Genomic DNA, 27,891 nt, shown 5'->3' with positions numbered 1-27,891 from the left:
TACTTTTAAGTAGTTTCATGTGGGTTAAGGAAACTAAAAATATAATTAAATTTACTAACAATTGTATCATGTTTATCAGAATTTTCATTCATTAATAGAAATAAATCATTTTCTACTTCCACTCAAATTATTTGTGTAAAAAATAGTATTTCAGTAACAAGTTCATTTAGTGTACATGTAACTTTAAAAATAATCTTATAAATAGAATGGAAAGAAAAACAGAAAAGAATTTTATAAAAAGGTTGAAGTAACAAGTAGATTGGAAGTAAGCATCTACGATGGTGTAATATATATTATATCTTGAAGAATTTTGCTTAGGGTGGTAAACAAAAAAAATGTTGTTCTCATTGGGAAATAATGCATTTAATAGATTATAAAATAATTATATGCTATCCTAAATATGGATGATAATAAAAATTGAATCTATGAGTATATGTTCGAACCCAACCCAAATTTAGGAAGAAAATCCATTATGATTGATTCAAATTTAGTCTGAGTTTAATTTTCGAGTTCCGATTTGGTACAACTAGTACTCTACTCTAAACGCGATTGATGTCTTTATTAGTTATTTATTTATTTAACTTTATGTTAAACCTATGTTTTAATCAATTGTATTGTTTTTTTTTATCAAACTAGTTGGTTTACATTGAGTTTAGTAGATATAACAATAGCGTGTTGATTTTTTGTTCGGGTTTTTCTATGGGTTCGAATTTCTTAAAATTCGATGGGTTCGAGTATGATTCTATTAATTTTAATCATATTGAGTTTGAGTTTGGGTTATGAATCTTGAGTTTGGGTAAGTATAAACTCGACCTCGATCTACTTGTTGTAATTTATAATCCTAAAGCTAGTTGGACATAAAAAAAAAAGCAAGTATTTATTATATGTTATGTTTAAAGTTTTATACAAAAAAAAATTAGAACTAGAAATTTAGATCATAGTTATAAAAACCGTACCGTACCGGCCGGTTTAACTGGAAAACCGGTGAACCGGCCCCTTAACCGGTACGGTACAGGTGTTGAACCGGCCAAGTATCAAAACCGGTCAAACCGGTGAACCGGCCAGTATTTTACTAAACCGGTTAGTTTATACACATATATTGTTTTTTTAAAAAAAACTTAAAAACTCATTACAAGGTGACCCATCTTTCCAACTCTTCTTCAACACTTCAAGGCACATGCTTCCAAAGCATACTTAGATTACACATTTTGGTTCCTAACATTCGTGTGTAATCTCAGTGTATTTGTGTAATCTTGGAGTACTGTCTGAAGATAGAATTTGGTAGAAAAATATAATATATCATATAAGATAACTTTGACTCCTTGATGTTAAATGTTAAAACTCTAAATTTATTTGTTTTATAGAGTGAGTTGTGAAGTTATGTCATTTATTTATATTTTGTGGTTGTTAAGTGATACTTTTGGATTGATATATGTTTTTTAATTTAGATTTTGAATTTGTTAAAGACTTAAAGTTGTTTATTTATGTGAATTTTGAGTAGATTATAAATATGGATTATAAATTTGAGTATCTACCTATTTGGAATTTTTTTGTTATAAGTTTATATATATATAAATATAAGTAGGTATGTCCGGTTTATTCGGCATACGATTTAATTACTGAACTACTAGTTGAACCACTGTATCATTATACCAGTACCCAGACCAGTTTGATAACCGGTACGGTTTTAACAACACTGATTTAGATAGTTTGAAGAGACAGCGTTAAAATTTAAGATTTCAACAACATTACTCTCTTCTCTTCTCTAAGGACAAGACCTATTAAGCTCACTTTAGAATCAAGTAACAATTACGATTATTTGCTACCAACAACATAGCACCCAATATTTAAGAAAAAAACTACAAACACATTGAAATCTATAATTGCTGAAAATAAACAAATAAAAAACTGCTATTGACCAAGAGCACTAACATCTGTCACCTAATTAAGGCAACTAGAGAACCACATCAAAAGCATTAAAGACACGAAGACAAGCTGATACATGATACTAAGTTGATTTCACTTTCAATTATCTATTTTTTATGTCTGAATTCTTTCTTTTGAAGATATTAAGTTTGATATAAGAACAAAATATTTTATCAGTGACATTATCGCCACTAAAATAACATGGATGTGCAAAATTCTGTTAACATTTTTCTTTTGGTGTGTAGCCTTTAATTAATGTCAACAGTTCAAACTACTCCTATTACGTTTCTATTTATAAATTACAAAGTTTCTTTGTAAATAAATAAAAGTTACTTTATAAATATTTATGTAGCCTTAAATAATTTATATCAAATACATTTCTTTATAATTATACTCAATCATTATCTATTTTTATTCCAATAAACATTTCATTTCTCTTAATAATAAATTGATAGATAATTCTGAGATAATATATTTTTTTTAAAAATTTAGAACTAAAATTATTATTTGGATTTAGTAGGTATACATTGACAGTATGTTTTTTACACTATCAGTAAATCATCCACCATTGATTTATTAATCATCATTGACTCTCAAACAAAAATAATATAAATCAACGGTGATGTAAAAAACTTTACACTGTCAGTGCTTAAATTTTAAACTATTATTATTTCCCATTTCTAATAGAGTTTAAAATTTACACACTGGTAGTGTAAAGTATTTTATATTATCGATATATCATTTATCATTAATTTATATTACTTTTATTTAAAAAACGATGTTAATATAAGAATTATAGATGATTTGTTTAAGATGAATATATACATATTAAATCTTTTGAAAGATGTATAATTTAGTTATAACTATATGCAAAAATATAGCAGTAATAATTAGATACACATCAAATCATTGTTGTATTCTCAAATGAGTGAGGTGGCAATCCAAGCTTATCCAAAATGAACCAAGACGCCCATGAGCAAAATTCCAAATGGAAGCCACGTGGCAGTAAATCCTGCATTTTAAGGAGTACTTTCGGTTTGGTTTTTGTTTTGATGGTACTTTCTAAAGAGAATCATAGGGTAGGGCCCATGCTACATAAGCTCAAGGCTTTACAAAGTGACACATGTTTTGACACGTCATTATCCTACAAGTCGTTGCCGACAACATCTTAATCTACATACTCTCACACCTAACCATCCACTGTAATTTTTTGCTTTCAAATTTTTATTGTTGTTTTAAATAAATAATAATGAATATTCTCATTTAACCTTTCTATGAATATTCTCATTTTAGGATAGAGTAATTAGTTTAGTGGTATAAAATTCTGCTGTGAGTTTTAGCATCCAACAAATTAAGAAAATCACATTGAAATAAAAAACAACTAAGTCCTGATGCATTTAGATGACAAGACTTATATACTTAATGATATAAGGTTTTTGGTTAATATGTATTATCAAGTAGGTTTATGTAGTTTTTCAGTTAGCTCATTTGTGAAGTTCTCATGTTTCTTGGTAGATATGTTTTTATCAAAGATTTGACTCAAAGGAGTTATTGTGAATCACATTTCTTTGTCAATCTATTATATGGTTCCTTCATGGACTTGTTTGAAGATCTTCTAATAAATATGGAAAGCGGTGTTGTATTATCTTTAAGTGGTTGAGAATTACAATACAAATATATCAATAACTTTTAAAGATTATTGAGATTCTGAGTATCACTAAAATATAGGTAAAAGAAGGTTATATTGAAATTAAATAAAGTGAATAAATTCAAATACAAATAAGTGGGCCGGGAACACTTATAGACCTAATAATATTTTAAGATTCGGAGTTAAAATGTGTTGTGTTCACATATTATTATATTATTAAATAATTTCAAAAAAATAAAATAATAACACAACAAACATATTCCATTTTTAATATTTTTAACTAATTTATCAACAAATTTTAAAAAATTATTTAAACAAGCGACAACTGTTGAAGTTCTCGCTATTTAAAATACATATGGAAAAATATCAGCAATTTCAATGAACTTCTATACTGGAAAAATGAGTAATTAAATTATCCGTATGAGTAATGAGAGGGGTCTCATATTTAATAAAATAGGTTTATTTAATTTTTCAGTCCATGAAAATTTATGTATTTTTTGTATTAGTAATTGCAAAATGTATTTTTCCGGTCCCTAGATTCTAAAACATATGGTTATAGTTATTGTTATAAAACTTATCATATTTGTATCGATTAAGCTATATCAATACGATATATAAATTATATTGGTTATGCAATTATACTTACAAAAATCGATTATACGGATTGATATGATTTAAACTATACTAGTCATATCAACTAATTTTCCTTTAACATATTTTTCTATTAAACTAACTTAGTTTTTACTAAAATATTGTTATAGATGATCAAAGTAACAATCAAACCTTAGTTTATGCTTTTAAAACATGGTCTACCATTAAATCATACATTTTATTTTAATAAATGATGCAAATAAAATATATATTAAATTCTTTATTTATTTTTGAATTGTTAGTATTATATATATATATATATTCAATGGTAGTTAGTTAATTGAACCATTTTACTATAATATAAGTATCTTGATTAATATTCTATTAATAACACCAATTTTAGTCTTTATTCACATTTAACATATGTCACTTTATATGACTAATTATAATGGTAACATATTATTCTTTGATACTATTAACGATATCTCATTAATCTATAAGTAAAGAACTAATCCCTTTTGGGTACGTAATTGTTCTTCTAACAAATGTCACTCACAGATAACGAACTTTTGACATTTTGATCGTTCTGATAATCTAGTAGGGTCTTAGACCACTAGAGGAACACTGTGTAGAGACAAGTTGAAATGATATAAGATAAACAAAAATAAAAAGATAAAAGACATAATTACATGTTTTTTTGAACAAAATTAATTTCTCTTATAAGGTGATTTACTTTAGTTAGTATAATAATAGATATTAGTAATTAAAACATGACAATTAATATACAAAAATATAAGTAAAAAAAGAGAATCAAAGTTAATGAAATTGATTATTTTTTTCTAAGGTTGTTTATTACTTTATTTTGATGAATAAAATTACTAATTATTTTTCCAAACATGAAAAACATATCCCATTTTTAGTCCTGCATTATAATTTATACAGCTTTACACAGAAATAAGAGGAAAAATGTCAAAAACAATATAAGGAAAAACGTGTTGAAAATTGAAATTTGAAGTCTAGATGAGCTGGTCCCACCACAACAGATTTTCCCAAACCCCACCTAAAAAAATTAAAATAGCTTTTCCATAGAGTAATTATTTTTCTCTCATAACTTTCCCTCTCCTATTCCTATATATAAAAAATCGCTTAAAAGTAAAAATCTCTCACCAAAACGAAAGAAGCGAAATCTCCTAGAAAGCGAGTTTCTCTCTCATACAGTCAGCGAAAGCAAAAAACAAAAAAATCAGTTTGAACACGAAAGTCGAAATTCTTCGTTTTGAATTTCAACTAAGAAAACGACAACGACGATGTTTCACGGTTGCACCACCATGCCAACAAGGTGGCCGTCTCAGCCGAGTCGGTGGACTCACAACCAGGACAAGCTATTCGAGCGAGCTCTGTTGGTAGTGCCGGAAGACGCGCCGGACCGGTGGGAGAAAATTGCCGAGCAGGTTCCCGGTAAGTCGGCGGTGGAGGTGAAGGTGCACTATGATGATTTGGTTCATGATTTGTTTGAGATCGAATCGGGTCGGGTTTCGGTGCCGGAGTATACGGATGAATCGGTGGTGGCGGCTGGTGGAAGTGGAAGGTTGTCGTCGTGGGACTCTTCTAATCAGATATCGTTTGGGTCAAAACCTAAACATGGTGACAACGAGAAGAAGAAAGGAACTCCATGGACAGAAGAAGAACACAGGTATTTGAATTTGTTTTTTTTTAGTTTTTGTTCTTTGGCTTTTTTATTTTCATCAATTGAAATCAATTTTGGGTGTATGTTTGATGTTGTTTTGTTTTGAAAAAGAAAATGATTTTTTATTTTAGAGTTTAGCTCCTTAATGAAATTCTTTTAAGCATTTGGTGAAATTGTGTGTTTATTTTGTTTCTGAGAATCTGCTTTATATGACAATTTGAATTAGCTGGCACTCCTAGATGGAAAAAGGGTTTTTTATATCAAAGAGTATTCATCATGCTGGATAAAGAATTAATAACTACATCAATGATATTCCTCACATTTTTTGGATAAGTAACTAGTCCATTTGAGTTTGTGATTGTCTCTCCTAAAGGAACTTTTGTGAAGTGACATAATTTCATTTCTCTTCAATTGAGAAACTTTGTTGGTCTTTAAATTTCAGTTCTCTCTTTAATTCAATAATTTTCTCTCTTAATTTTTAGGTGTTTCTCGGTGAAATAGGCTGAGGCCTCAGTTTGTTGTATATTTGTTTAAATTATGAGAAACCTTATCTTTACTCCATTAAAATGGATCTTTGTTGTTAGCCAATAAAGGACTTCAAATTTGGTTGCTAAGAAACTCCATATGAAAAAAAACTAAAAAGCCCAAATTTTGGTCTACATAATCAAATATGTGCATCATGTCATGTATTTGAAGAAGTTGAGTCACTTGACCTTCAGTCTTGCGATTTCTCAGTGAATTCAGTTAAGAAGGAATCTTGTATATTTATTATATCTCTATATGATTAATTTTTTCTTCATCTATATGTCACGGTTCTAAAAGGTCACATCATAGTTAAGAATATGGCATTCTGATTGAATGGTACATTGGTGAAACTTAGTTTGCATGAACAAAGAATTCTCCCAAATTCTGTAGCGCACCATTAGAAACATTCATTATTTTTTTTCGGTTTTTGCTTCATTGTCCGGACATCTTCTGAGACAAAGATCTTTGTTCAGTTTGCTTACATTTTCATATATCCCTCATAGGCACAACCAATCATATATTGGTTAGTCATTAATGTATCAATTTGAAATGACAACAAAACATTCAATATAAGCCTAATAGACACAATTTTTAATCTCATTGCCAAAATGCTAAATTTCGTGTTCCTGCTTACATTCTAAGTTCTATTGTGGCAGGCTATTTCTCGTGGGGCTAAGTAAATTTGGCAAGGGAGATTGGAGAAGCATTTCGAGAAATGTCGTTGTAACAAGAACACCAACTCAAGTTGCTAGCCATGCCCAGAAATACTTCATTCGTCAAACTTCGGCGAAGAAAGAGAGGAAAAGATCAAGCATCCATGACATAACCACAGTAGACACTAACTCTGTGTCTGCACCAATGGATCAGAATTGGGTTCCTCCTCCGGGTGGTCCAATGCAGCAGTCACAAGAAATGCAGTATAACCCAATAAACAATTTGCATGTTCAAATGGGTGGGTTTGGGTACTCAAACTATGGCTTTTGAAACGTGACAAAAAATGCTAAGAGATGCATGTCATAATGTATATAATGCTTTTAGTTTCATTCATCTGTTCCTATTTGTAAAGATTATGGTTTTGATAGCTCATTTAGTGATTAGGAGTATTGCTAATTGAATTTGTCAGTGTAGATTTAGTTTGAAGTACTTAGTGAATCACAAAACAACAAATAGGGAACTACTAGGAAGGAATTCTCAACAGCAATGAAAATTCTTTGTTTTTGTTCTGTCCAATTCGATTACTGTTTTATAATTTGAGGTATTGAAAAGTAACTTGGGCCAGTGGTTCAATTGTAATTTAATTGTAGGCATCAACTAGCAAGCACAACCTTTTTTGGGTTCCAGCAACCACAACCTTTTTTAGGTTTTAGACAACATAAAAACTATGAAGGAGAGCACAAATTCCTCTCAGCCCTTTAAGAATTCTATCAACCGAAAGAACATCCATAGCTAAATCAAACATAATAGAGCAAATAGTTTACTCTCTAAGCCACAACTTCACAAACACTGAAAGTGGTAATTGAATGGCAGACTGAAATTATATCCTTATAATCAAGGATATTTTTGTGAGTAAAAAATATCCAAAAAAAGTATGCTATTAGAAATTAAACCTTTAATATGTGATATAACATGTTAGTGGAGAGTCTAGTATGCTATTAGATATTAAACCTTTAGTATTTGATATAATACGATAGTCGAGAGTCTAGTAGGATCAAATATAGAACTAGAAGGGTAATTTGCATGGATTATGATTACACTCATTCAAGAAAGGAGAGAGCAAGAAAACATGTTAAAAAATGAGGAATAGTTGAAAACATGGCTTTATGAGTCACTAATAAATAATAGTAATTATTATGACATGAGTTAAATATGTTAAATAATTTTTACAGATATATTTAAAGACAAATAGTAGAGTTGTATAGTTAAATTGAATATTGTCATGACATTATTAAATGGGAGGAATTTGCTTACTCCATCCACAAAGTTATCAATTCTATGTAAATCCAATGATTTAAATTAGCGAGTGAATTTAAACTAATAGATTTTCCTAAAATTGATAATTAAAATGAAGACTAAGTTTACAAAATCTATTCTTATTAAATTGGTGAGAATTATAGAGAAATATAAAAACTGAGTAATTTGGTTGCGTGTGGAATTTGGGTAAAAGATGCACTTGCTAGGAACCTCACCGAATAGAAATCGAACTGGAGCTTTTCAGAATTTCGATTCCTCGTCGTTCTGAAAAGCTGTTTATAACAACTGCTTAATATTCAAATCAACTGTTCCAATTTTTTCCTAAGCGAAATTAAAATAAAAGCAAAAGCGGTGAAAAAAATGGTATCGGCGAAGAAGGAGATGGTTGTGTACTATTTCGACCAAGTTCCGCCCCCATTTCCGATGACGGTCAACAGTTATAATCTCTTTCCCTCTTTATTCTCATTTTCTAATCAATATTATGTTATTTCCATGTTCTATTGGAGGACTTGTTCTTTTAATAATAAACTAACAATTACTCGTGCATCAGCACGGGACAATACCTTTTTCCTGCAAGATTAATAACACATATTATATTATGGGTAAGAAATACATGTTACTCGTGCATTCGTATTGTTAAGAACACACATATGACTCGTACATTCGCATGACTATAAACACACATGTTATCTGTATATTCGCATTACTAAGAAAACACGCATTCGCATAGTTAAAACACATATTACTCATACATTTACATTATTAAGAATACACATCTTACTTATATATTTACATGTTCAAGCACATAAAAAAATAAATGACAATTTTTAATTTGAATTTTTTAATGGAAATAGCAAACTAAAAGTCTGAATCACGATGTCATATTATTTTTATTAAAATAAATATTTTAAAATTTATAGAAAATGAAATGATTTTTTCAATTTTAAATATGATTTTTTTTAATGAAGAAATGAAAATCAAATCGTTATAATGAGTTTTTTATTAAAATAAATATTTTAAAATTTATAGAAAATGAAATGATTTTTTTCAATTTTAAATATGACTCTTTAATAAAAAAATGGAAATCAAATCGTTATACTATATGAGTTTTTTATTATGAATATATTTAAAAGTTATAAAAACTTCAATTTGGAATTTGATTTTTTTATAATTATAATAGAGAAAATTTAAAATTCAAAGAATCTGAAATATTGAAATTCATTAGGAAAACTTTGATGAGGTGAAAAATGCAATTATTCTTAAATTAATGGTAAACATATACATAGATTAATGTAAAGAAATAGTTTGGATGTGAAAAATGATTTCAATCTCATATAATGTTCGGTGTCTATTGTATTTTAACATAACAAAAACCAAACGCTAATTAGTATTAAATTATTAACATATAAAATATATAAAAAGTAAGGATAATGTGGGAAGGTACGTTATAATAACGTAGAATATTTTAGGAGGGAAAAAATGTGAGAAGGAAGTGACATGTGACATGAAGTGGAAAATGTAAGGAGGAGGTGACATGTGACATGAATGAGTTTATTTTTTTTTAATTAATAACTTTAGAAGGGGAAAATGTGAGGATGAACTGACATGTGGCATGAAGGGAAAAAATGTGAGGAGAATGTGACATGTGACATGAAAAAGTTTTTTTTATTATATTGTTAATAGATTTTGTACAAATGCTAAGAATTCAATTTTTGGAAGTACTCGTTAGCAGGACAAAATAATAATGGAATATCTTTGTAGTAACAAAATAATAATAAATCTTGTGATGTTGTTCAGAGCTCTATAATTTTCCTTTTTTTTCTTCCTAATAATGGTTTATGACAAAATTTTACCGTTTATTTACAATAACTCATAATTTTAGCCTTTTATAATCAGTGAGTATCATGGAATATTGGTCAATAATTTCTCATAAAATTGACTCTATTCTCTGCTGGCTCCTTTAATGATCCTGATATAGCTCACCGTGGTTGAACTATCAAATGCCAATGGTGAAAATGGAATTTTATTTTTAACGGCTAATTATGATGAGCAAGTGAGCCTCGGCCTCTTACTGACCTCTTCAAGAGCTCACAGGTTAAACTCCGGTAAACAATTTCTCTACTTACGGGGTAAGGCTGCGTACATCTACACTCTGTAGACCCCACTAAGTGGGAGTCTTGTGATTAGTATAAGCACAGTAAAATTTAGTTCATGATTTATCAATTTACTACTATTCACAAGTAGTTTAGTAAATCTACAAAACAAAAAATTGAATGGATTTTAAATTGTAATGATCTTGTCCACAATTTACTACTATTCACTATGCTATGATACCATGTTTGAAGCATCATGCTTTGTTTCAGTCCATTGTTTGTTACGTGGAAGAAAGTGGTAAATGGTGGGGAGCCTCATCTTCGAGGATGCATTGGTTCTCTAGAAGCACATGACTTGATCAATGGCTTCAGAGATTATGCACTGAGCAGGTTTGCTGATGTATTAGTAATTGAAGGAAGATTCACTAGAAAAGCACCATCTTGCAATGAAATTAATGAACATGTTACTAAATGTGAATTCACATATAGTGGAGTGGTGGACTATGTATTGTAGAGTGCGTTCCAAGATAATGCAATGTACATACCTTTTTGTAGCCGATGTCTGGTGGAAATTTGAGCATAGGAACTCATCTTAGTAATGTGGTAGCATGTTCCTTAATTTTCCTTTCTCTGATCTTATTCACTTCTCTTAGAAAGAATTTCAGGCATGTGTCGTTTCCCTGTTAGCTCTCTGTACTCTACATTTCACTGGCTTCATATATGCATATTTCTAACTTGTCCAAGTTTTCCCTCGGAAATATCTTACAGCGCTCTTAGGGATCGCCGATTTCCACCCATACGGGCTAAAGAGCTTCCTTCTTTGGAATGTACAGTGTCTATTATTACTGATTACGAAATTGCTAACGATTACCTTGATTGGGAGGTATGTGCTGATTTACTTGTTTTGGTTTTTGGTATGCCTCTAGCAGAAAATAACTGTAGAAATGTTATTTAACCCTACTGCATTGTTGTCCAATTTAGATAGTGTTAATTACATTTATTTTTATTATTTTAGAGGGTGAGTAGAAGGGCCGCAGTGACCGCTGAGCTTTTAAAATGGTAGCAAACATAAAAGCAATCTAATCTGATTTATGTTCTAAGGATTCCCCTCTTCCATTTATTATTTTTAACACCTATTCATCATGTGTCATGCTTTACTCTATTTATGCTTTTTATGTTTAATTATTATCCATACTTTGTGCAAAAATTCTAAAGTAGCATTTAAATATAAATAAATTTGGAGGTTGCAGATTTTAAATGCATTTGTAAAGAAGACATTGTCTGTTAACTGACATCTTATCAATTGTTTTCGTTATTCTTTACTATTTAGTTTTAGTGATACGTCAGAAGTAAAGTCACTAGAATCTAAGTATCATGCATTCACACCAATGTTAATAATTTAACTTTACAGTTTATACTAGCTCTTAGCATGACTGAGATATTATTCAACTTCAATTCAGATGGAAATGTTGGCATGTTGCCTAGCAGTAAAAAACAAGCTTACAAACTCACCCTTCCAAACATTGATCAATAATTGTAAGTGAAGGATTTGGATTCATATCATGTTTTGAGAAGAATGTTATGGACTCAATTGCTGGAGGTGGTGAGATCAGTAAAATCAGAAAGTGGTTAAGATAAGGAGAAACCTCTTGGTTTTGTTGTGGCTTTGTTTTAGATCATTTGCACATGTTATTGTCGTTAGCATGTGCAAATTCTGCTTGTTTCTTTCTTGCAGGTAGGTACACATGGTATAATTATTGAATTTTCTGATCCTGGCTATAACACAAGGCGAAGTGCCACATGCCTGCAGATGAAGGTAACTTCTGTTCACCACTGAGTCTTGTTTCACTTTCACATTTGGGAAGTGAAGTTGGTTACCAGATTGCAATGCCACTAATACAAACTTTCAATAGGTATTTTGTTTTCAATAGTGCAAGAAAAGGTGGGAAATTGCATCTATAAGGAGGGGTGGAGGATGAGTAGAATAAGTTATCCTTCAAAACTGAGAAAAATACAGCAGAGAACTAGAAATATCATAGGTTCAGAACAGCCGCCAATATATATATGCATATTTGAAATGGTTACCCCCTCAGAACAGTAGTTAGCAGAACACCAAAAAGAGGCCATAGATGCAATCCTATAATAGCAAGCTGAGGAATCAGAGAGAAGGAATTCTCATGCACTCTGGGTTAATTATAGTTATACTGCACCTACTTTACCATGTCTTACAGTTTACATGGCCTGGAAGCAATGCTAAGTATATAATATTTTTTGGCACATTAGTCACAGTTGAATAGGCAACGATAAGGTTGTTGCTTGTTGACCATCCTGGAAATAGTCTTTCCGCTTGCGAGCCTTGTACACTAGGCTGCCTTTTTTTAGACGCAGCTGAATAGGCAAGCATTCTTCTCCAACCAAATGCAACTGCACAAACTGCATAGTGAAAATTTCTACTAAAATTTTGTTTCATAGCTGCCTTGCAGTGCAAAGAACAAGTGTTCTACAATTTCTGATCTAAGTTGTCAGATCTTTTTAGCACCTTTATTACTTGCATAACTTTAGCTAATAAAGTGAAAAGTTCAAGGAAAATAACCTTTACTTTTTATTTCAAAGCAGTGGTTGAGGAGCTATAGAAAAGAAATGTGACAATTTTAGATTTCTCCACACCATACAAGAATAATATATTTTATGTTGATCTAGAGGTTAGAGTATTGAATATCGCCTTGTTCTCTTTTATCACTCTGTATTCACTTCCCTTTCTTCTCCAATTCTCCCATCCATCTTCCCTAGTGTTCTTTCATCCTACATAAGTGGCCATTAAGGAATTTTCTTATCTTTGTTTGCTTGGTTTGCAGGATGGACTAAAATAGAGGCCATTGACTCTTTGATACGTAAATCAGGCTACAACGGTCCAATAACCGAGTCACTCAGGAAGCACATACAGTTGACCAAATACCAAAGTACCTTATTTACTATGCAGTTTAGTGAATATGTTTCTTATGTGAAGGAGGCAAGAGGTGAAGCTCCATCTATTCTTGGAGCTAAGTTGTGCACCTAGTGATTTTTCCAGACAACCTTTTCAAAAGTTGCATAGTGTCTTTGGTGAAAGAAAGAATCTATTTCCCAAAGAATCAAACTTGTTGCAATTTGTTTTATCTTAACTGAACTACTGTTGTGATTGGTGCAACTGTTTAAGTTCTTCAATTCATTTAAACTTGTTGAACCGTTTTATGTCAGGTTTGTTGATAATACGAATTTCAGTCTCCATCTTTCTTCTGTTAAAATCTTCTTATTGATACCTGGAAGTGAATCATGAATTCATGGTTATTAGATCTTAAATGGGTCATCCGGGTTACAATTACTTTAAAGTATCTTTTAATATTCACTAGACCTTAAAAATAACAAGTGAAGATTTTAACATAGAATTGAGAAATAAAAAGTAAGATTATAATATTTGTCTGTATATCAAAGCAAACTGAGATGAAATATAATCTCTATAGTATTTTATTACGATTAGTGAGATTTCCCTAATTCTTTATGAAGAGGTATATCTATCTCACTAGGATTCTTCTATAGTCTCTCACTATGATTTTTCTATGTTATTCTTCTTACTAAGTCCTATTCAGGACTTGCATACCTTGTTTCTATTTTCCAGAAGTCTCATTTATAGAGTGAATGAGATTTATTGGTATACCTAGGGTATCCTCTTATGAGTAAGGATCTAACTCTCTTCAAGATGTGTGTTGGTTGATTCTCCTAATAACTATCAAAGGAATTAAACATTTAATATTTTAATCTATTTGAGGTCTAATAAGGCTTTATATCAATAAACTAAAGTTTTTTAATATAGTGAATGAAAAGAAATTTTCCCCTTTAGCCTTTGTGATATTTTCAAAGATACATTCAAAATGTTATGTTACATGCATGAATAATTTCAAGCGTTTAGAAATAGAAGGTAATACATGTGCATTATCAATATACATTTTTATATATAGTCACGATTTATTGTTCATTTATATTACTTAGATTTAAAAAGTTGATAATAATTAAATATGAATAATGAATATAATAATAGAAAAACTCTTACACAATAAAACATTCATCTTTACTTTCAGGAAGTATGATAATTTTCGATCATCTAAGAATCTATCAAGCCTTATATACCTTCAGACTACAACTTTTTTTTGTGTTGGAAGTATGATAATTAATATATACCTTATGAATTATGTACATATATCCAAAAATGAAGATGTCCCACAATTGTGAGATTCCCAACCACCTTATTTCATTTATTTTTGTATCACCAAGGTATCCTTTAATCTTTTTAGCAAAATAATTAATCTCTTTCGAAATTCGTGATTATCCTTTTAATGTATATCGCTCTCAGAAATTGAAACTTTGACTTAAGGATTTGATGAACCTTACGGCCATAGACCAACATCTTATTGATACATTATCTTATTTATTACAAAACAATACTATCAGAAAAATATGAAGCACTTTATACAGCTGAATAATAACAAACACATCGAACACGTTGCTTGACGAAACTGTTAAAACTGCTGTCGTAAACAATTTCTGGTCCTAATCACTCGCTCTCTCATATACGAAGGAAACTAATAGCTCCAGGTTTTCTTTCTTTAATTCATTCCTTCATTTTTCTCCAACAATCCAAAAATTTCACCATATTCATAAATCTCACAATTAGATCCCAGGGTCAAACTCAATTTTGTGAAGCTTTCATCTTTTTCCTTTCGCTGTATACCCTTTTAAAATCAAGGATCATACACGAATTGGGGTTTGTTTATTCTAATCGCGTTTAACTTCTAAAGCTTTCTTAACTTCCATTTCACTTTAGGTTTTCCTGAATCTGAAGTGTGCATTGCATATTTATCCCCCTTTTGTCAAATTGAATTAGATTCTGATCTGAATTAGGGTTTTATGGGTCACTAGTACTTGCTATTATAGTGTCTGTTTTGCTATATACATTGGCATGCTTTATGAGTTATAAATATGCTCTTTTTTGGATTGATTCATAATTTTTTTCTGATAAGCATAATGAAATAAGCTAAAAGGAACTAATATAGGAAGGTCATAAGCTATTTCATAAGTACTTCAATTGTTTATATAAAAGGTAAACCCAAATAAGCTTTCTATAAGTTCTTCCTAACAGCCCCAAAATACAACACTTAATCCACTTCCTATTCCTTTACCATTGTCCTCAGGGCAATGGGTAGCAAAACTGTTATAATATATATGGCCTTTTGTGAGTCCTTCTGATTAGTTTTATTGTTTACAGCTTTGTCGGATTGAGGTGTTGTTGTGATTGTATCTGTTGGTGGTGAAGCTTTTTCGAAATCAGATATGAGTCAGAGGGGTTTAATATATAGCTTTGTTGCCAAAGGAACTGTTGTTTTGGCAGAACACACACAATACACGGGAAATTTCAGTACCATTGCTGTTCAGTGCTTGCAGAAGCTGCCTTCAAATAGCAGCAAATACACTTATTCATGTGATGGCCACACATTTAACTTTCTCGTAGACAATGAATTTGGTATTGGTTCTTAATGGTTTTTTTATGCATTACCAGCTCTGCTGCTTTGGTTGTCATATTTATGCCAATGTCTGTCTTTGCTTTGCAGTTTTCCTTGTTGTTGCAGATGAATCGGTTGTAAGGAGTGTTCCTTTTGTATTTCTTGATCGGGTCAAGAATGACTTTAAGCAGCGTTATGGTGCTAGCATTAAGAATAACGATGCCCATCCACTTGCTGACGATGACGACGATGATGATTTATTCGAAGACAGATTTAGCATTGCATATCATCTTGATAGAGAATTCGGGTTTGTATATGCTTGATCCTATTTAAGTTTTCATTCAATTCTTTGTAATATGGTGTCTTTAGTATTTTGGTCATGTTACTCAGACCAAGGCTCAAGGAGCATATGCAGTATTGCATGAATCATCCTGAAGAAATGAGCAAACTATCAAAATTGAAGGCTCAAATAACTGAGGTCAAGGGGATAATGATGGATAATATTGAAAAGGTATGATACTCAGCCTAGTGAAACACCCTTGCTTACTCTTTTGGTTGCTATCTTATATTATAGCCGCTGGTTCTTTGTAGAGATACTAACTATTTGTTTCTGGATGTGCTGTTCTATTTATCTTTATGCATTTTTACTTTGAAGTTATTTCAATTTTAGGGAAGTGGAGGGAGGGGGATGAGTTTCGACTATGATTTTATGTTGCTTCCTTGTGGGACTGATGGAGTAATAACATTGAGAATTTCATTTGCATAAAATAGTTTTTTATTCTGCTCCAACCAAATGCAGATAGACTTGTATAAACCATACACTGCCATGATATTTTCGCATCCTTCTTGTTGCCAAAACCTTTGCTCAACATTAAGCACTTTTATTCAACATTTGCACTTTTACTGTTTTGAAGGTTTTGGATCGCGGTGAGAAGATTGAACTTCTGGTGGACAAAACAGAAAACTTGCAGTTCCAGGTATGTATTACTGTTGAAATCATACAGCTACAAAATAACCAAGCCCTTACCAATAAGTGAGATTGTTTACATGGATCAAATTGCATCATAATGTGCTATCATTGATATCTAAATCCGAAATTGCATCATAATGTGCTATCATTGACATCTAAATCCGTCTTAATAATTCGATAAATAGTCTGAAGAAAATAATATACCAACATGTTGTATTCTTCATTAAATTTTAGGCTGACAGCTTCCAGAGGCAGGGTAGGCAGCTGAGAAGGAAGATGTGGCTGCAGAATCTACAGATGAAGCTAATGGTGGGAGGAGGAATCCTTATCTTAGTAATAATCCTGTGGGTTATTGCTTGTAAGGGTTTCAAATGTTGATGGAGTCATAATCAAATTGAAGTCTGTATTTGGGCCACATAATTAGACAGGGATACAAAATGATAATCCTACTTGTACATGAAATTTGGTGTTGTGACAACCAACGGAAAACTTTGTTTGAATCTATGAATTTATAGTTATTGTCATAGAGACTAATTAAGCTTGTGGAAAAATGCTGGTAACTTTGATTCAAGCTCGTACTTTAGATGGCATAACTGGGGTTGTTGTCTATATTGTTTTTTCCATTGCCTTATTCAAGTGTATTTATATGTTCTAATTTAAAATATCAAACTTGAGCAAAGGTTCAAAATGCGCTAGGATGCAGGACGAAGAATATCCAACCAAAAATTCTATATACCCTTCTGAACGTGACGTATAAAAACTTGCCAGCATAACATTTTTATTTTTTTTAAGGTGTCTGTTGGAAAGGTTTCATGTTTGGTCCCCTCTTAAAATGTTGTTTTGAAGGCCTATGAAATTGCAATAATGAAGTTATAATTGAGACTTGAGGAATAAATAATGTTTAATTGAGTCGATTTGGTTTCTCTGCTAAATAAACTAGTGTGTGAACTAAACCCTGTACGCAATGTTAAGAAAGTATTAATATGATAAATTCATGACTTCATTTTTAAGTTTGTACAAAACTTATAGAGTGAGATGATCAAGTTCGGAGCTAGAGTTTATATTTCCCTGGATGTATGGCTTAAACATTGTACACCATACCGAGTATGAAATATGAAATGAAAATGTGCTAGCATCTAGTTATAAGTTGGACTTTATACTTTTAAAAGTTATATGCACTTTTAAAAATACTTCATGACGCTTCTCTACAATTGATGATGTTATATGCGTTTACTTTAAAAAAAAAGCTCCAAGAAAAGTTTAGTCAGGTAGTAAAAAAATCATGGGTAGAATAATGAAAAACGTATTTAACGATTCATTATACTAAGGTAAAGAATAAAAAATATGTAGCATTATTATTAAGGCAATATAAGTGAAATAATTTAAAATATAAATGCAAACGTTGCCAAACTTAATTGTCATTAATTATGATGATTCATACTTTACTCCATGTCTTGTGAAATAAAAATAAAGCATAAATTCAAGAATAGTATTATAGTAACAACGAAAAATTCATGGATAGTAACAAATGATATAACTAGGGAAGCGAAAGCTTATTGATAAAAGAACCACGACTGTAGTAGCAAAACTGTCTTAAGCTCAGACCAGAGAAAAATCATTCAAAGAACTTGGTAGTTTTCTGTGATCAACTGTGTCCTCTGAGAAAACTTGGGAGGATTACCACCCTTTAGCGGTATGATGTTCATAACCTGCAAATAGAGGTTAAATAACAAAAAGGATCAGTCAAATACAAGTTGTAGCTTCCATTAAATCAATATTCAGACATGGTATATAAACTATTATCTATCACTGCAGATGATGGTAAAGAATGTATCCATGGCCATAGTTCAAGTGAAATACGAAAAAATAGATAATACAAACCTTCAGGTCACTGAATGTCTCAGTGGCCGTAAAACGGACCGAAATGGGAAAGAATGCTGATGAATCTGCTTGCGGAACAACAAACTCCATTGATCCACTACCAATATATTGAAGTCAGACAACAAATCCAAAACAACACTGCATAAGCTAGTTCTTAAAAAGAATCAATCCATGTTTAGCATACCTGCGGTTTGAATTATCAATCAGAAGGACGGACCACTCCAAAATGGAATTCCTTGAGTCATACCTGCAAAGTCAATTTTAATAGGGGGTTACCAAGAGAGCAGGAACATAAGAAATAAAATCATAGAGCTTTCTAATTCATACAAATCTGGTCACTGTTAGTTCTATGATTACAGATCGTTAACATGTACCAGAGAACATGTCTAATTCTAATACAAAACCAGAAGTTCAAACACTGCAAATGGAAATGCAAAACGCACAAGTTACGGTTGTAACTAATTTTTATTAAGATGAAGGTTAAATAGATTCCATACCTCCATTCCCCATCAATCTGCTTAACAGATGGTGCTTCTCGAAGAGCTGGAAGAGGCACTGAGATTACAACATTCTGCAGATCAAATGTTGATGAAGCCTCATATTCAATGCTGACATAAGTTTCATTCCCAGAAGTTGAGGGCCAGCAGTTGACTGCAACCGACACAAAAGTACACCATAAATACTAATACATAGAAGACAAAGTAGTAGACCATGTCAACGATAGATATTAACCCACTTGTCAATGGCACCATTGACTCATCAGTGCTTTGCATTCTCCACTTCAGAAGGCCAACACCAGCAGCATCACTTGCTTGACCGGTGGGGAAAGGTCTACTGGGATCCTTTAGGCCTAGTATACATTCATTGGCAAATAACTCTTTGTTCATGTTAGGGTGTGTCTTGAAAGAGATTGCTTGATTTTCACCAGTCTGGACCTGAAAAACAGACACAACATGCAAGGACCAATTCTTTTAATTCTCTTCCCCAAATCATGCTTGCATTCAATACCAGTGTTTTTACTTGTTTTATTTTATTATTTGTTTTTAAAAAAAATTAGGAGAATTGAAGAATGAAGAATGTCGGAAAAGTTTTTCTGATAACATCATTAGAAGAACATGAGCTCTTACATAGAGTGCAGGGCAATCAAAAATATAAAACTCCTAAACTGCTGCTCATCATTGTGCCAACACTGTTAACTCGTATAATTATAGGTCAATGATATATCCTATAAACAGTGTAGTTAGTATCATGAATCACTAGGCCTATTTTCTGAATCATGAATTGTGTCGTAAATTGTAAGATTCATGATCAATAATTAATAACAAGCCATAACACTCATAACAACAAAAATAGCATATGAAATAATACTAAAGGTTATACATATCATATAGCAAATTAATACAACTACACAAGTTCCAAGTCATAATATTAATCAAAATAGCAAAATAACACCATGTGACACTTTGGGGGTAACACCCATCTTGACCAGTAAGAAGAGAAGAAGAAATAGGAAAATGTCAGTAACAAGGAAAAAGGAAGCAGGAAGAGAAACAAAATACGGGACTGGTAAATGGCAAGTGTTTTACTATTTTTACAAGAGAAGGGGTAGAAATTAGGTTTAGGCCTAGAACTGGTAAAATCAACACAGTCTAAATTAGATTTAAAGAAGAAAAAGGAAAAAACAAAGGCATCTTTAGGGCTTTCAAAAAGTGGGTAGCATCAGCGTGTGACCCGACCAGCTTCGGTGCATGACCCATTTGTTCCAGAGTTGCAGGAATAACAACCAGAAACGATTCCGGCAATTCCATGCGATTCAACACTGTACTGAAACAAAAATAATGCAGCTTGCGATTTGCATTGTTGGGGGCTGAAACGTATCGACTTGTGATACGTATGTGTACGATACATACAATTTCGACTACACAGCAAATAAGTACAAGATGAGTAGAGCTAGTCTAATCTCATAACCATGGGAAGGGATTTAATCCTATCTATACAACATTGATTCTGTACAATGGAATTCTGACAAAGGAGGGTACGACTGAAGTTGCAAACTGCAGTTATGCATGCAGTCACGCATAAGAGCAACATTAATGTACACTTGAAAAACTTCAATACAATAGAATGCAAAAGATACTAAAATATGACACTGGGCAAACAGAATTATAAATCATTTAAAACTTCAAATGTACAAACACCTCTTCATTTTTTCTTCACTGACAATTAAATCTATATAAAGAAATTTATGCTCGAGAAAATGTTTCAGTAAAACCCAAAATATACAGCACATATCAAAAGCACCAGAAAAATTCAACTGCTATCTCATCAGATCAACTAAGGAATCCTCACTGATATCACCCTACGGGAATTTTAACCCTCATTATCTTCCTCTTCAATTTGACCCTTTCTCCCTAAGTGAACAGTCACTTCTATTTGGTCAGTCCCTTTCCCATTTAATTTCCCCTTTCTTCTCCTCCCCTTTATTTCCATGGTCTTTTTGTAATCATGTTTGGTTTTTAAGTCTCAGCTTTTTTAAGCAAAAAGAACGAAGCTGATATATTTTAACAGAACTATAAAACCTGATAGGCATTCATGAGAAGAACATTAAACTGACTAAAGTACACCAAAAATTGTGTATCTTGAGCATAACATGTGGTCTCATACGCCTCAAATATATGGCCTTCAAATTGACTTATTTGAGCCACGCATCTTATACAGAGGATGCCTTTTGAAAATTATCCATTTGAAAATTAGTTAATTGTTACCAAAAATATCACTTCCAGCTACATTTATAGAGGATGTAAACCATGATAAGTGTGCAAACCAGCACAAGGCATTCACAAAAGGATTGCTCAGGGTTTGCAAACCAGCAGGAAGCATGACCAGTGAACACACATTGAGGTAGAGATATAGACAAAAACTGATACCTGAACTTGAATGTTTCCATCCTCTTGGTTAAGAATTTGCAGAGACAGTGTACCTTGAACATCAAAGTTACTGACTCCACCATCTCGTTTCAGTGCAACATTTATTTTCTCCTCGACAGTTAAAGTGATGGGATCAGTAAGTAGCGTGGCAGCTGACCGAGACTGGCCAAGTTTTGGCTGAACATCTTCATGTATGACTTCACCTTCAGCTTTCAATGATTCCAAAAACTGGTTTGTCCTTTGAGATTTACCGAGCTTCATTCCAAGACCTTTTGGTGGTGCACCGGTAGATGTAGGTGGACGAGCTAACAGAATATGGGAGTACATAGATGAAAAGACAACTCTTTAATTAGCAACATGTTGATTCAGAAAAAGAATAAAGCAAAACCAGAATACAGCATGATTCAATTCCATTTAACTCCGTATTAATTATTATATTTCAAATCATTCTAGAGGAATTCATGCACATGTATGAAAGCTAACCTTTAGGCTTGGTTGAAAAGGAATCAACATCAGAATTCAATCCAAAACCAGAGCCACTACCAAAACCAGCTCCATTGCTAGATATGCTTAAATCACTAAAGCTACTTTCAATTCTTCCAGAGCCCATTGACTGCAACGGACCAAATCCTCCTTTATCGCCTCTGTTCTTTTCAATCTGTAGAATACATACAATAATTTTGAGTAAATGGTGCACACTTCCAGACTTTAAAAACAAACTAATAAAAAAAGGACCCTCCAATAACACCTTGCTTTTATCAATCTCACTAGCTTTCCGCTTCATAACATCCTTAGTATCATTTATCTTGCTCTGCATAACCAACTTGTGCAGCTTCTCTTCGTGACTTTCCATCTCACAGTATTGCTTAACTTGTGCAACAGTCACATTTTCCTTGGGTCCAAGAGCGATGACTTCATCAAATGCAAAAATCAACTCAAATGCATGTTTGCAAATACCCTCTTCATCAAGGGAGAATGAATATTCGGGCACCTAAACTTTGTTTAAGGAATGACTTTAACCATGGCAGTTTGGCAGAAGTTTTTGGTTAAATGGATCTAGAATTGTCCAATAAAAGCTAAAATAACTCCCACTACAATTCATTTGATCCTAAACCTTTATAAAAAAAACACATCAGTAATCCCGTGTTTAAAGTATGAAAAGAAACTTATAAACTGAATGATTCTATCATTAAAATCCCGAGGAAAAACTAAAATGACAGGACATTAGAAAATGAACAGATGAGGCAAAGAACAAATTCTAGATTCAGGCAAGCAAGTCATACCAAGTTAAAGACACAGTTAACAATGTTTCTAACCAGACAACAGAAGTAAGATCAAGCAATTGAAAATGGACAGACTTGATAACATATTCCATTTCAAACATAAAACATCAGAAAAAGGATACGAGCTTAGAGAGAAGTCTCAGAGTATCCAAGTCCTCCAGTATGTTGCTCTGTTTGTTTGTCACAAGAAGCAGATAGAGTGCTTCTATTGGCTGGTAAACATAGCGCACATTCTCAGTCTCAACATATGTGTGTTGTTTTCCACTGCCAATCAACTTGGGAAATGCTGCTAGAAGACCCTCAATTCTTATACGGGACATATCCACAAACTGTCTAGAAACTAGCACTGCAAACAAAGCAAAAAGATCCTAACTTGTCAGAACAAGAGCATTATTGTTGAATACATATCTATTTAGGCACCACGACATCCAACATCAGTTCAAGACTAAGCTGTGCTTCACACAGAAACAGTTAAAACTGAAAGCAAAAAAACGGGTAGGGGGAACTGAAGGAGTCATTTGCAAAAAATAAAACAAAAGACAAATCATATAGCAAAAGGTACAGATCATGTTTCTCGATATATGACTTACACCATTTAATTCTTGACATCAGTGAACAAGTTTTGACCAAAAGAAAAGAAAAATTTAGTAGCAGACTCTTCACATGTCAAATCAATGTGCAGAATAAATAAATACTACAAAAAGGAATAAATCCTAATGAGATTTATTTCCCAAAACCCAGTAGCTTGTTATCTCATATTTACTATGAGAGCAAAGTTAGACATAGACTATTGCCTATTGGTGTAAATAATCGCAAAAACAAGGATGAAAAGAGCTGGGGTGGAAGGCTGCAGAACCCACCTTTTCCAGATTTGCTCACGATGGATGCAGCAAGGACAACCTGTATGATAAGCAAAAAAAATAGAAAATTAATTTAATGGAGCAGAGAGTAAGTCAAGAACAGATCAATAGTTATTCTTGAGCTGTAAGAATTCGATGTCACACTCCTGGGTGAGTTCTTTTTCTTGAGCTTTTTTTTTCCAATCTACAGAAGGAAATAAGCCTATGGCCTCGTACAAACCATGCCCTACTCTCACCATTTGAGTTCCACCCAACTGGTAAGGTAATTGCTCATACAATCAAGTTTAACACTAATTTTTGATGAGATAAAACTTTTGAATTTACCAAGCTAAAATCAAGAAGAAACAAAAAATGAACTTTCAAATCAGGGTCCACGACCACAATTGAGACCACAAGAAGATATATTAGGAATTTATTTCAGCTGTAACTCCAGATCACGGATTAAATCTACAAACATATAAAAAATTGGTGTGGCTGCAGCCCAGACATTTTCAGGAACAAGATTATGCCACCACCAGTGAGTACAATTACTAGGAATTAGGAATGCAGTACAAATACATGTTTAGACACTTTTTACATTATTGTTATCACGGGAATTTATTTACGGTGAAACAGGTATATGATACACAGAGGTGGAATTCCATTTGGGATACACAATGCTAATGAGATAAGGTAGTAACAATTAAATAACACAGTATTGTAGAAAAACCGATTAAAATACTGAAATTAAAGAGGGAAATCAATAAATTAGTGTTAAACAAAATCCAATCCTGAAATATTGAACTCGACGATTGTACAGAGAGAATACCATTTTTTTTATTAATCTTACGAATGAGGATAATGCTTCTTGTCCTGAATTGAATCTGCCAAAGAAAAAACCGTGTTAGGAAGAATCACAATAGATCACGAGCTCAGGTATTTAAGAAGACGAATATGTATATATAGTAAATAGTGACATGATTAGTTAAAAAGTCATGTGCATTTATCTTTTTAATCATAATAGTAATCCGTTCATATTAATCATTCTCATTTATCACAATAAGAATTATTCTCATATATTATTGGAGGGATCAATTTCCATCAAATATAAAAAATTGATTAACAATAGTTATCGTGATTTAACTGAGTATAAACAGATTCAACTCTATATATAAATGGAGTCTTCTTTACTGTATATGTATATATTATATGCAATGGTTGTTGTAATTGAATTGTGAAGATGAAGAGAGAAGAAGGAAAATGAAAGGAAGAGAGATTACCGAAACAGGATCTGAGATTAGGGAGCGTGGATCTGATATGTGATGCAGAAGAGAAGAAACTGAAAAGAGAAGAGAAATGGGTTTGTTTGGTTGTTACTGAGGACCAGGATTGAGAAAACGGGGTTGATGTAGTGAAACCATAATACGATGCGTTTAATGATCTGAGAGAAATAGATATATGCTGTGGATCTATTTTTTTTTTGACACATTCATTATATCATTCACCAATTTATATTATTTTTTATTTTTTAAAGAGATATTGATAAAATAATAATAGATAATAAAATAATAGCATATAAAATTTATACGTTATTAATACCTCTGAGTTTATTTGTATTTAAATTTATACCAATAAAATATTTTCAGGTCAAAATGTGGCATTAATTTTATTAGTGGAAATTTGTATTCAGTAGCGATAACTAGGGTGTTTAAATCTAGACTCATCCAACAATAAAATCGAAAATCGATCAAAACAATAAAATTTGAATGCATTTAGATCGTGTTGGACTTATTTTTAAAGACTGATTGGTCCGGTCCAGATTTTGGTTTCACCTCCTGAATCCAAACCGATCCAGACCAGACCGAAATAATATGTAAAAGTTAAGTGTGTAATACTTTTAAGTGTCTTCCAAACTTATTCTTAAGTCTTAACTCCAAAATTGTATTTATATTTTATTTGTTATATCCTATAACACATACTTATATATGTTGTTATGTTTTTTTATACACTTTTTTTAGAACTTAAACCAATCTCACACTCAAATAAAGAGGATTCAAATGTTATTCTAATTAAGTGCTTTATTATCAATTTTATTGTTGTCAATGTATTATTGTTAATAATCATCGGTGGAACACCATAACTTTTAAAATTACGTTGCAATTGCTCATATTATTGTTATTGATATCTCGTTATTATTGATATCTTTGTTGTTGTTACTATTTTTTATTTTTTTATTATTGTCTTACTATTTATTACTATTTTATGATGTTGTTTATTTATACTATAGTTGCACACATTTTAATATTGTTGAACACTATTTTTATTGTTGTTTTATGCTTAATAATTAGTCATTTTTATGAGTTTGAATATAAGTGCAACTTCAATATTTTATAAAATAAAGAAATCAATCCAAACCGAACTGAAATTGCATATTATATTTGGATCGAATTGAATCTGACATCTTAATATAAACAGACCAGACCGATCCAGACCGCATATTAATTATGTGTTTAAATCGAATCATTTTTTGCCTAAAAACTTATCTAAATGGACCACGAAAACCCTAACCCAACATGTACACCCTCTGGTTTAAAATAAATATGAATCAGTTTCCTTGTTTTGCATTTTACATATGTGGCCCTCCACCCAATATCATTTCACACTTCATAGTGTAATTTATAAGAGAAATTATATTTTCCTCCAAATTATTTCTCTGCATTGTAAAATATTTACAATTGGGTTACATTTTAATTAATTATTTATTAATAATTGATTTATAAATAATATATATTATTTTATATATGTAAAAGTTGATAGAATAATATATTATTCCTCTTTCTAAATATTCTGAAGTTATAAACTTTAGTTTAAGAAACCTTTAAAAGTAACTTATATCATGCAATCTTCTCTTATAAGTTATTTTACATTATTTTTCGGTTTTTTAATCAATTTGAACTAGTTTTTCAAACACTCTAATTTAAAGGCATTCAACCCTACATTTGCTCTTTATTACATCTTTTAGGAAGCTTTTCAATCAATTTTGTGAAAGGCAATCTTGATGAGATACATATTTTTGTTTTGTTGTTCGAAAATGATATTTATTTCGAGAAAATATACATAATACCTAAGTTGATACTATTACCTAATGTTGTTAACTATTTGATCCATTACTATTTGGAGAATGTATAAATTATTTGATATTCAAATGAAAGAATAAATTAGGCATTGAGTAGAAATTGGTAAGTTGAAAATTATATAAATAGATGGATTTATAAATCTAACGTCTCAAAATTTGGAATCAAAATATAACATTAAAATTATTTATATGTTTCATTCACTCAATCATTGACGAATAATTTAGCTCATATATGAAAATCTATCAATAAGAAGTGGTATTAAAGAGGTCAAGGCGAGATGTCGGTTGATAGATTCATGTGAGATCCATGTGTTGAAACTTTTCCTAACGAGAGATTAGTGCAAACGTTGATGACAAAACAAGCCAATATTGGTGGAAGTAAAAAAAGAAAGAATTAAACTCTAATATATCCAATACTCAGAATGATGAATAACTTACAATTGATAAGATATTGTGTATTCAAAGTGTGAAAAAAATATCTCACATTGTGTATAATGAATGAATAGAAAATTTCTTAAGATTTTAGATTATGATATCAAACTCACTTAACTACTATTTTACATTCTTTCCTTATTGTGCTTTACTTCACTATTTTAATACTTAATGGTGCTCTGTAAATAGAAATTGACAATCATCACTTGCATCCTTTGAACGCACAAATTGGAACCACTATAGATACCAATAGGATGAAGTCAATAAACAAACATGAATTATCTCATCCTAAACCTCTCAAACATACAAATAACTAATTTTTAAGGTAAAGTCGTATGATATTGGTTAAATTTATATAAAACTGATGACTCATCAATTTTATATTAGTGTTTATTTGAATTCTAGACTTATCGATTAACATTATAGTTAATTCATTTTTGTAAACTAA

At 31.5% G+C, this 27,891-nt stretch overlaps 3 protein-coding genes, 1 long non-coding RNA gene and 1 pseudogene across 5 annotated transcripts; 4 read left to right on the top strand and 1 right to left on the bottom strand.

Moving 5' to 3' along the window:
- LOC109353476 (transcription factor DIVARICATA-like) lies at positions 5,315-7,607 on the top strand. Its single transcript, XM_019595769.1, has 2 exons — positions 5,315-5,858; positions 7,034-7,607. Exons 1-2 carry the CDS (start codon positions 5,473-5,475, stop codon positions 7,359-7,361), a joined length of 714 nt encoding a protein of 237 aa, XP_019451314.1. The 5' UTR covers positions 5,315-5,472; the 3' UTR covers positions 7,362-7,607.
- On the top strand, positions 8,709-11,622 carry LOC109353855 (annotated as a pseudogene).
- LOC109354381 lies at positions 11,641-26,752 on the top strand. The gene is made up of 3 exons (XR_002108544.1): positions 11,641-12,257; positions 13,297-13,658; positions 26,742-26,752. It is a non-coding gene; the product is annotated as an uncharacterized LOC109354381 (long non-coding RNA).
- LOC109354380 (vesicle-associated membrane protein 727-like) lies at positions 14,936-17,554 on the top strand. Of its 2 annotated transcripts, none has more exons than XM_019596846.1 (6): positions 14,936-15,070; positions 15,741-15,995; positions 16,084-16,282; positions 16,366-16,486; positions 16,890-16,952; positions 17,180-17,554. In XM_019596846.1, exons 2-6 carry the CDS (start codon positions 15,806-15,808, stop codon positions 17,321-17,323), a joined length of 717 nt encoding a protein of 238 aa, XP_019452391.1. In that variant the 5' UTR covers positions 14,936-15,070; positions 15,741-15,805; the 3' UTR covers positions 17,324-17,554. The 2 variants fall into 2 exon arrangements, with proteins under 2 accessions (XP_019452391.1, XP_019452392.1); XM_019596847.1 differs by lacking the exon at positions 14,936-15,070 and adding an exon at positions 15,128-15,239.
- On the bottom strand, positions 18,347-25,302 carry LOC109354379 (coatomer subunit delta-like). The gene is made up of 12 exons (XM_019596845.1): positions 25,156-25,302; positions 24,705-24,759; positions 23,897-23,936; positions 23,159-23,382; positions 22,502-22,744; positions 22,237-22,411; positions 21,754-22,058; positions 19,563-19,761; positions 19,324-19,477; positions 19,011-19,073; positions 18,827-18,923; positions 18,347-18,654 (listed from the first exon to the last, which is right to left on the bottom strand). The coding sequence occupies exons 2-12, from the start codon at positions 24,705-24,707 to the stop codon at positions 18,565-18,567; spliced, it is 1,593 nt and encodes a 530-aa protein (XP_019452390.1). The 5' UTR covers positions 24,708-24,759; positions 25,156-25,302; the 3' UTR covers positions 18,347-18,564.

The sequence above is a fragment of the Lupinus angustifolius genome, chromosome LG08, assembly GCF_001865875.1.
Source record: "Lupinus angustifolius cultivar Tanjil chromosome LG08, LupAngTanjil_v1.0, whole genome shotgun sequence".
NCBI lineage: Eukaryota > Viridiplantae > Streptophyta > Magnoliopsida > Fabales > Fabaceae > Lupinus > Lupinus angustifolius.
Note: the sequence above shows the minus strand (reverse complement) of the source record. Positions and strands in the feature narration are given on the sequence as shown.

What these genes read in the sequence shown, in the direction of transcription:
- LOC109353476 (XM_019595769.1), top strand. Translation starts at nt 5,473, where the DNA reads ATGTTTCACGGTTGCACCACCATGCCAACAAGGTGGCCGTCTCAGCCG. An exon ending in TGGACAGAAGAAGAACACAG is followed by an intron (nt 5,859 to 7,033) that starts GTATTTGAATTT and finishes CTATTGTGGCAG; the next exon opens with GCTATTTCTCGTGGGGCTAA.
- LOC109354380 (XM_019596846.1), top strand. Translation starts at nt 15,806, where the DNA reads ATGAGTCAGAGGGGTTTAATATATAGCTTTGTTGCCAAAGGAACTGTT. An exon ending in TCTCGTAGACAATGAATTTG is followed by an intron (nt 15,996 to 16,083) that starts GTATTGGTTCTT and finishes TTTGCTTTGCAG; the next exon opens with TTTTCCTTGTTGTTGCAGAT. An exon ending in TGATGGATAATATTGAAAAG is followed by an intron (nt 16,487 to 16,889) that starts GTATGATACTCA and finishes ACTGTTTTGAAG; the next exon opens with GTTTTGGATCGCGGTGAGAA.
- LOC109354379 (XM_019596845.1), bottom strand. An exon ending in TGAGACTTCTCTCTAAGCTC is followed by an intron (nt 22,745 to 23,158) that starts GTATCCTTTTTC and finishes AACAAAGTTTAG; the next exon opens with GTGCCCGAATATTCATTCTC. An exon ending in AGACATTCAGTGACCTGAAG is followed by an intron (nt 18,655 to 18,826) that starts GTTTGTATTATC and finishes CTCTATTTGCAG; the next exon opens with GTTATGAACATCATACCGCT.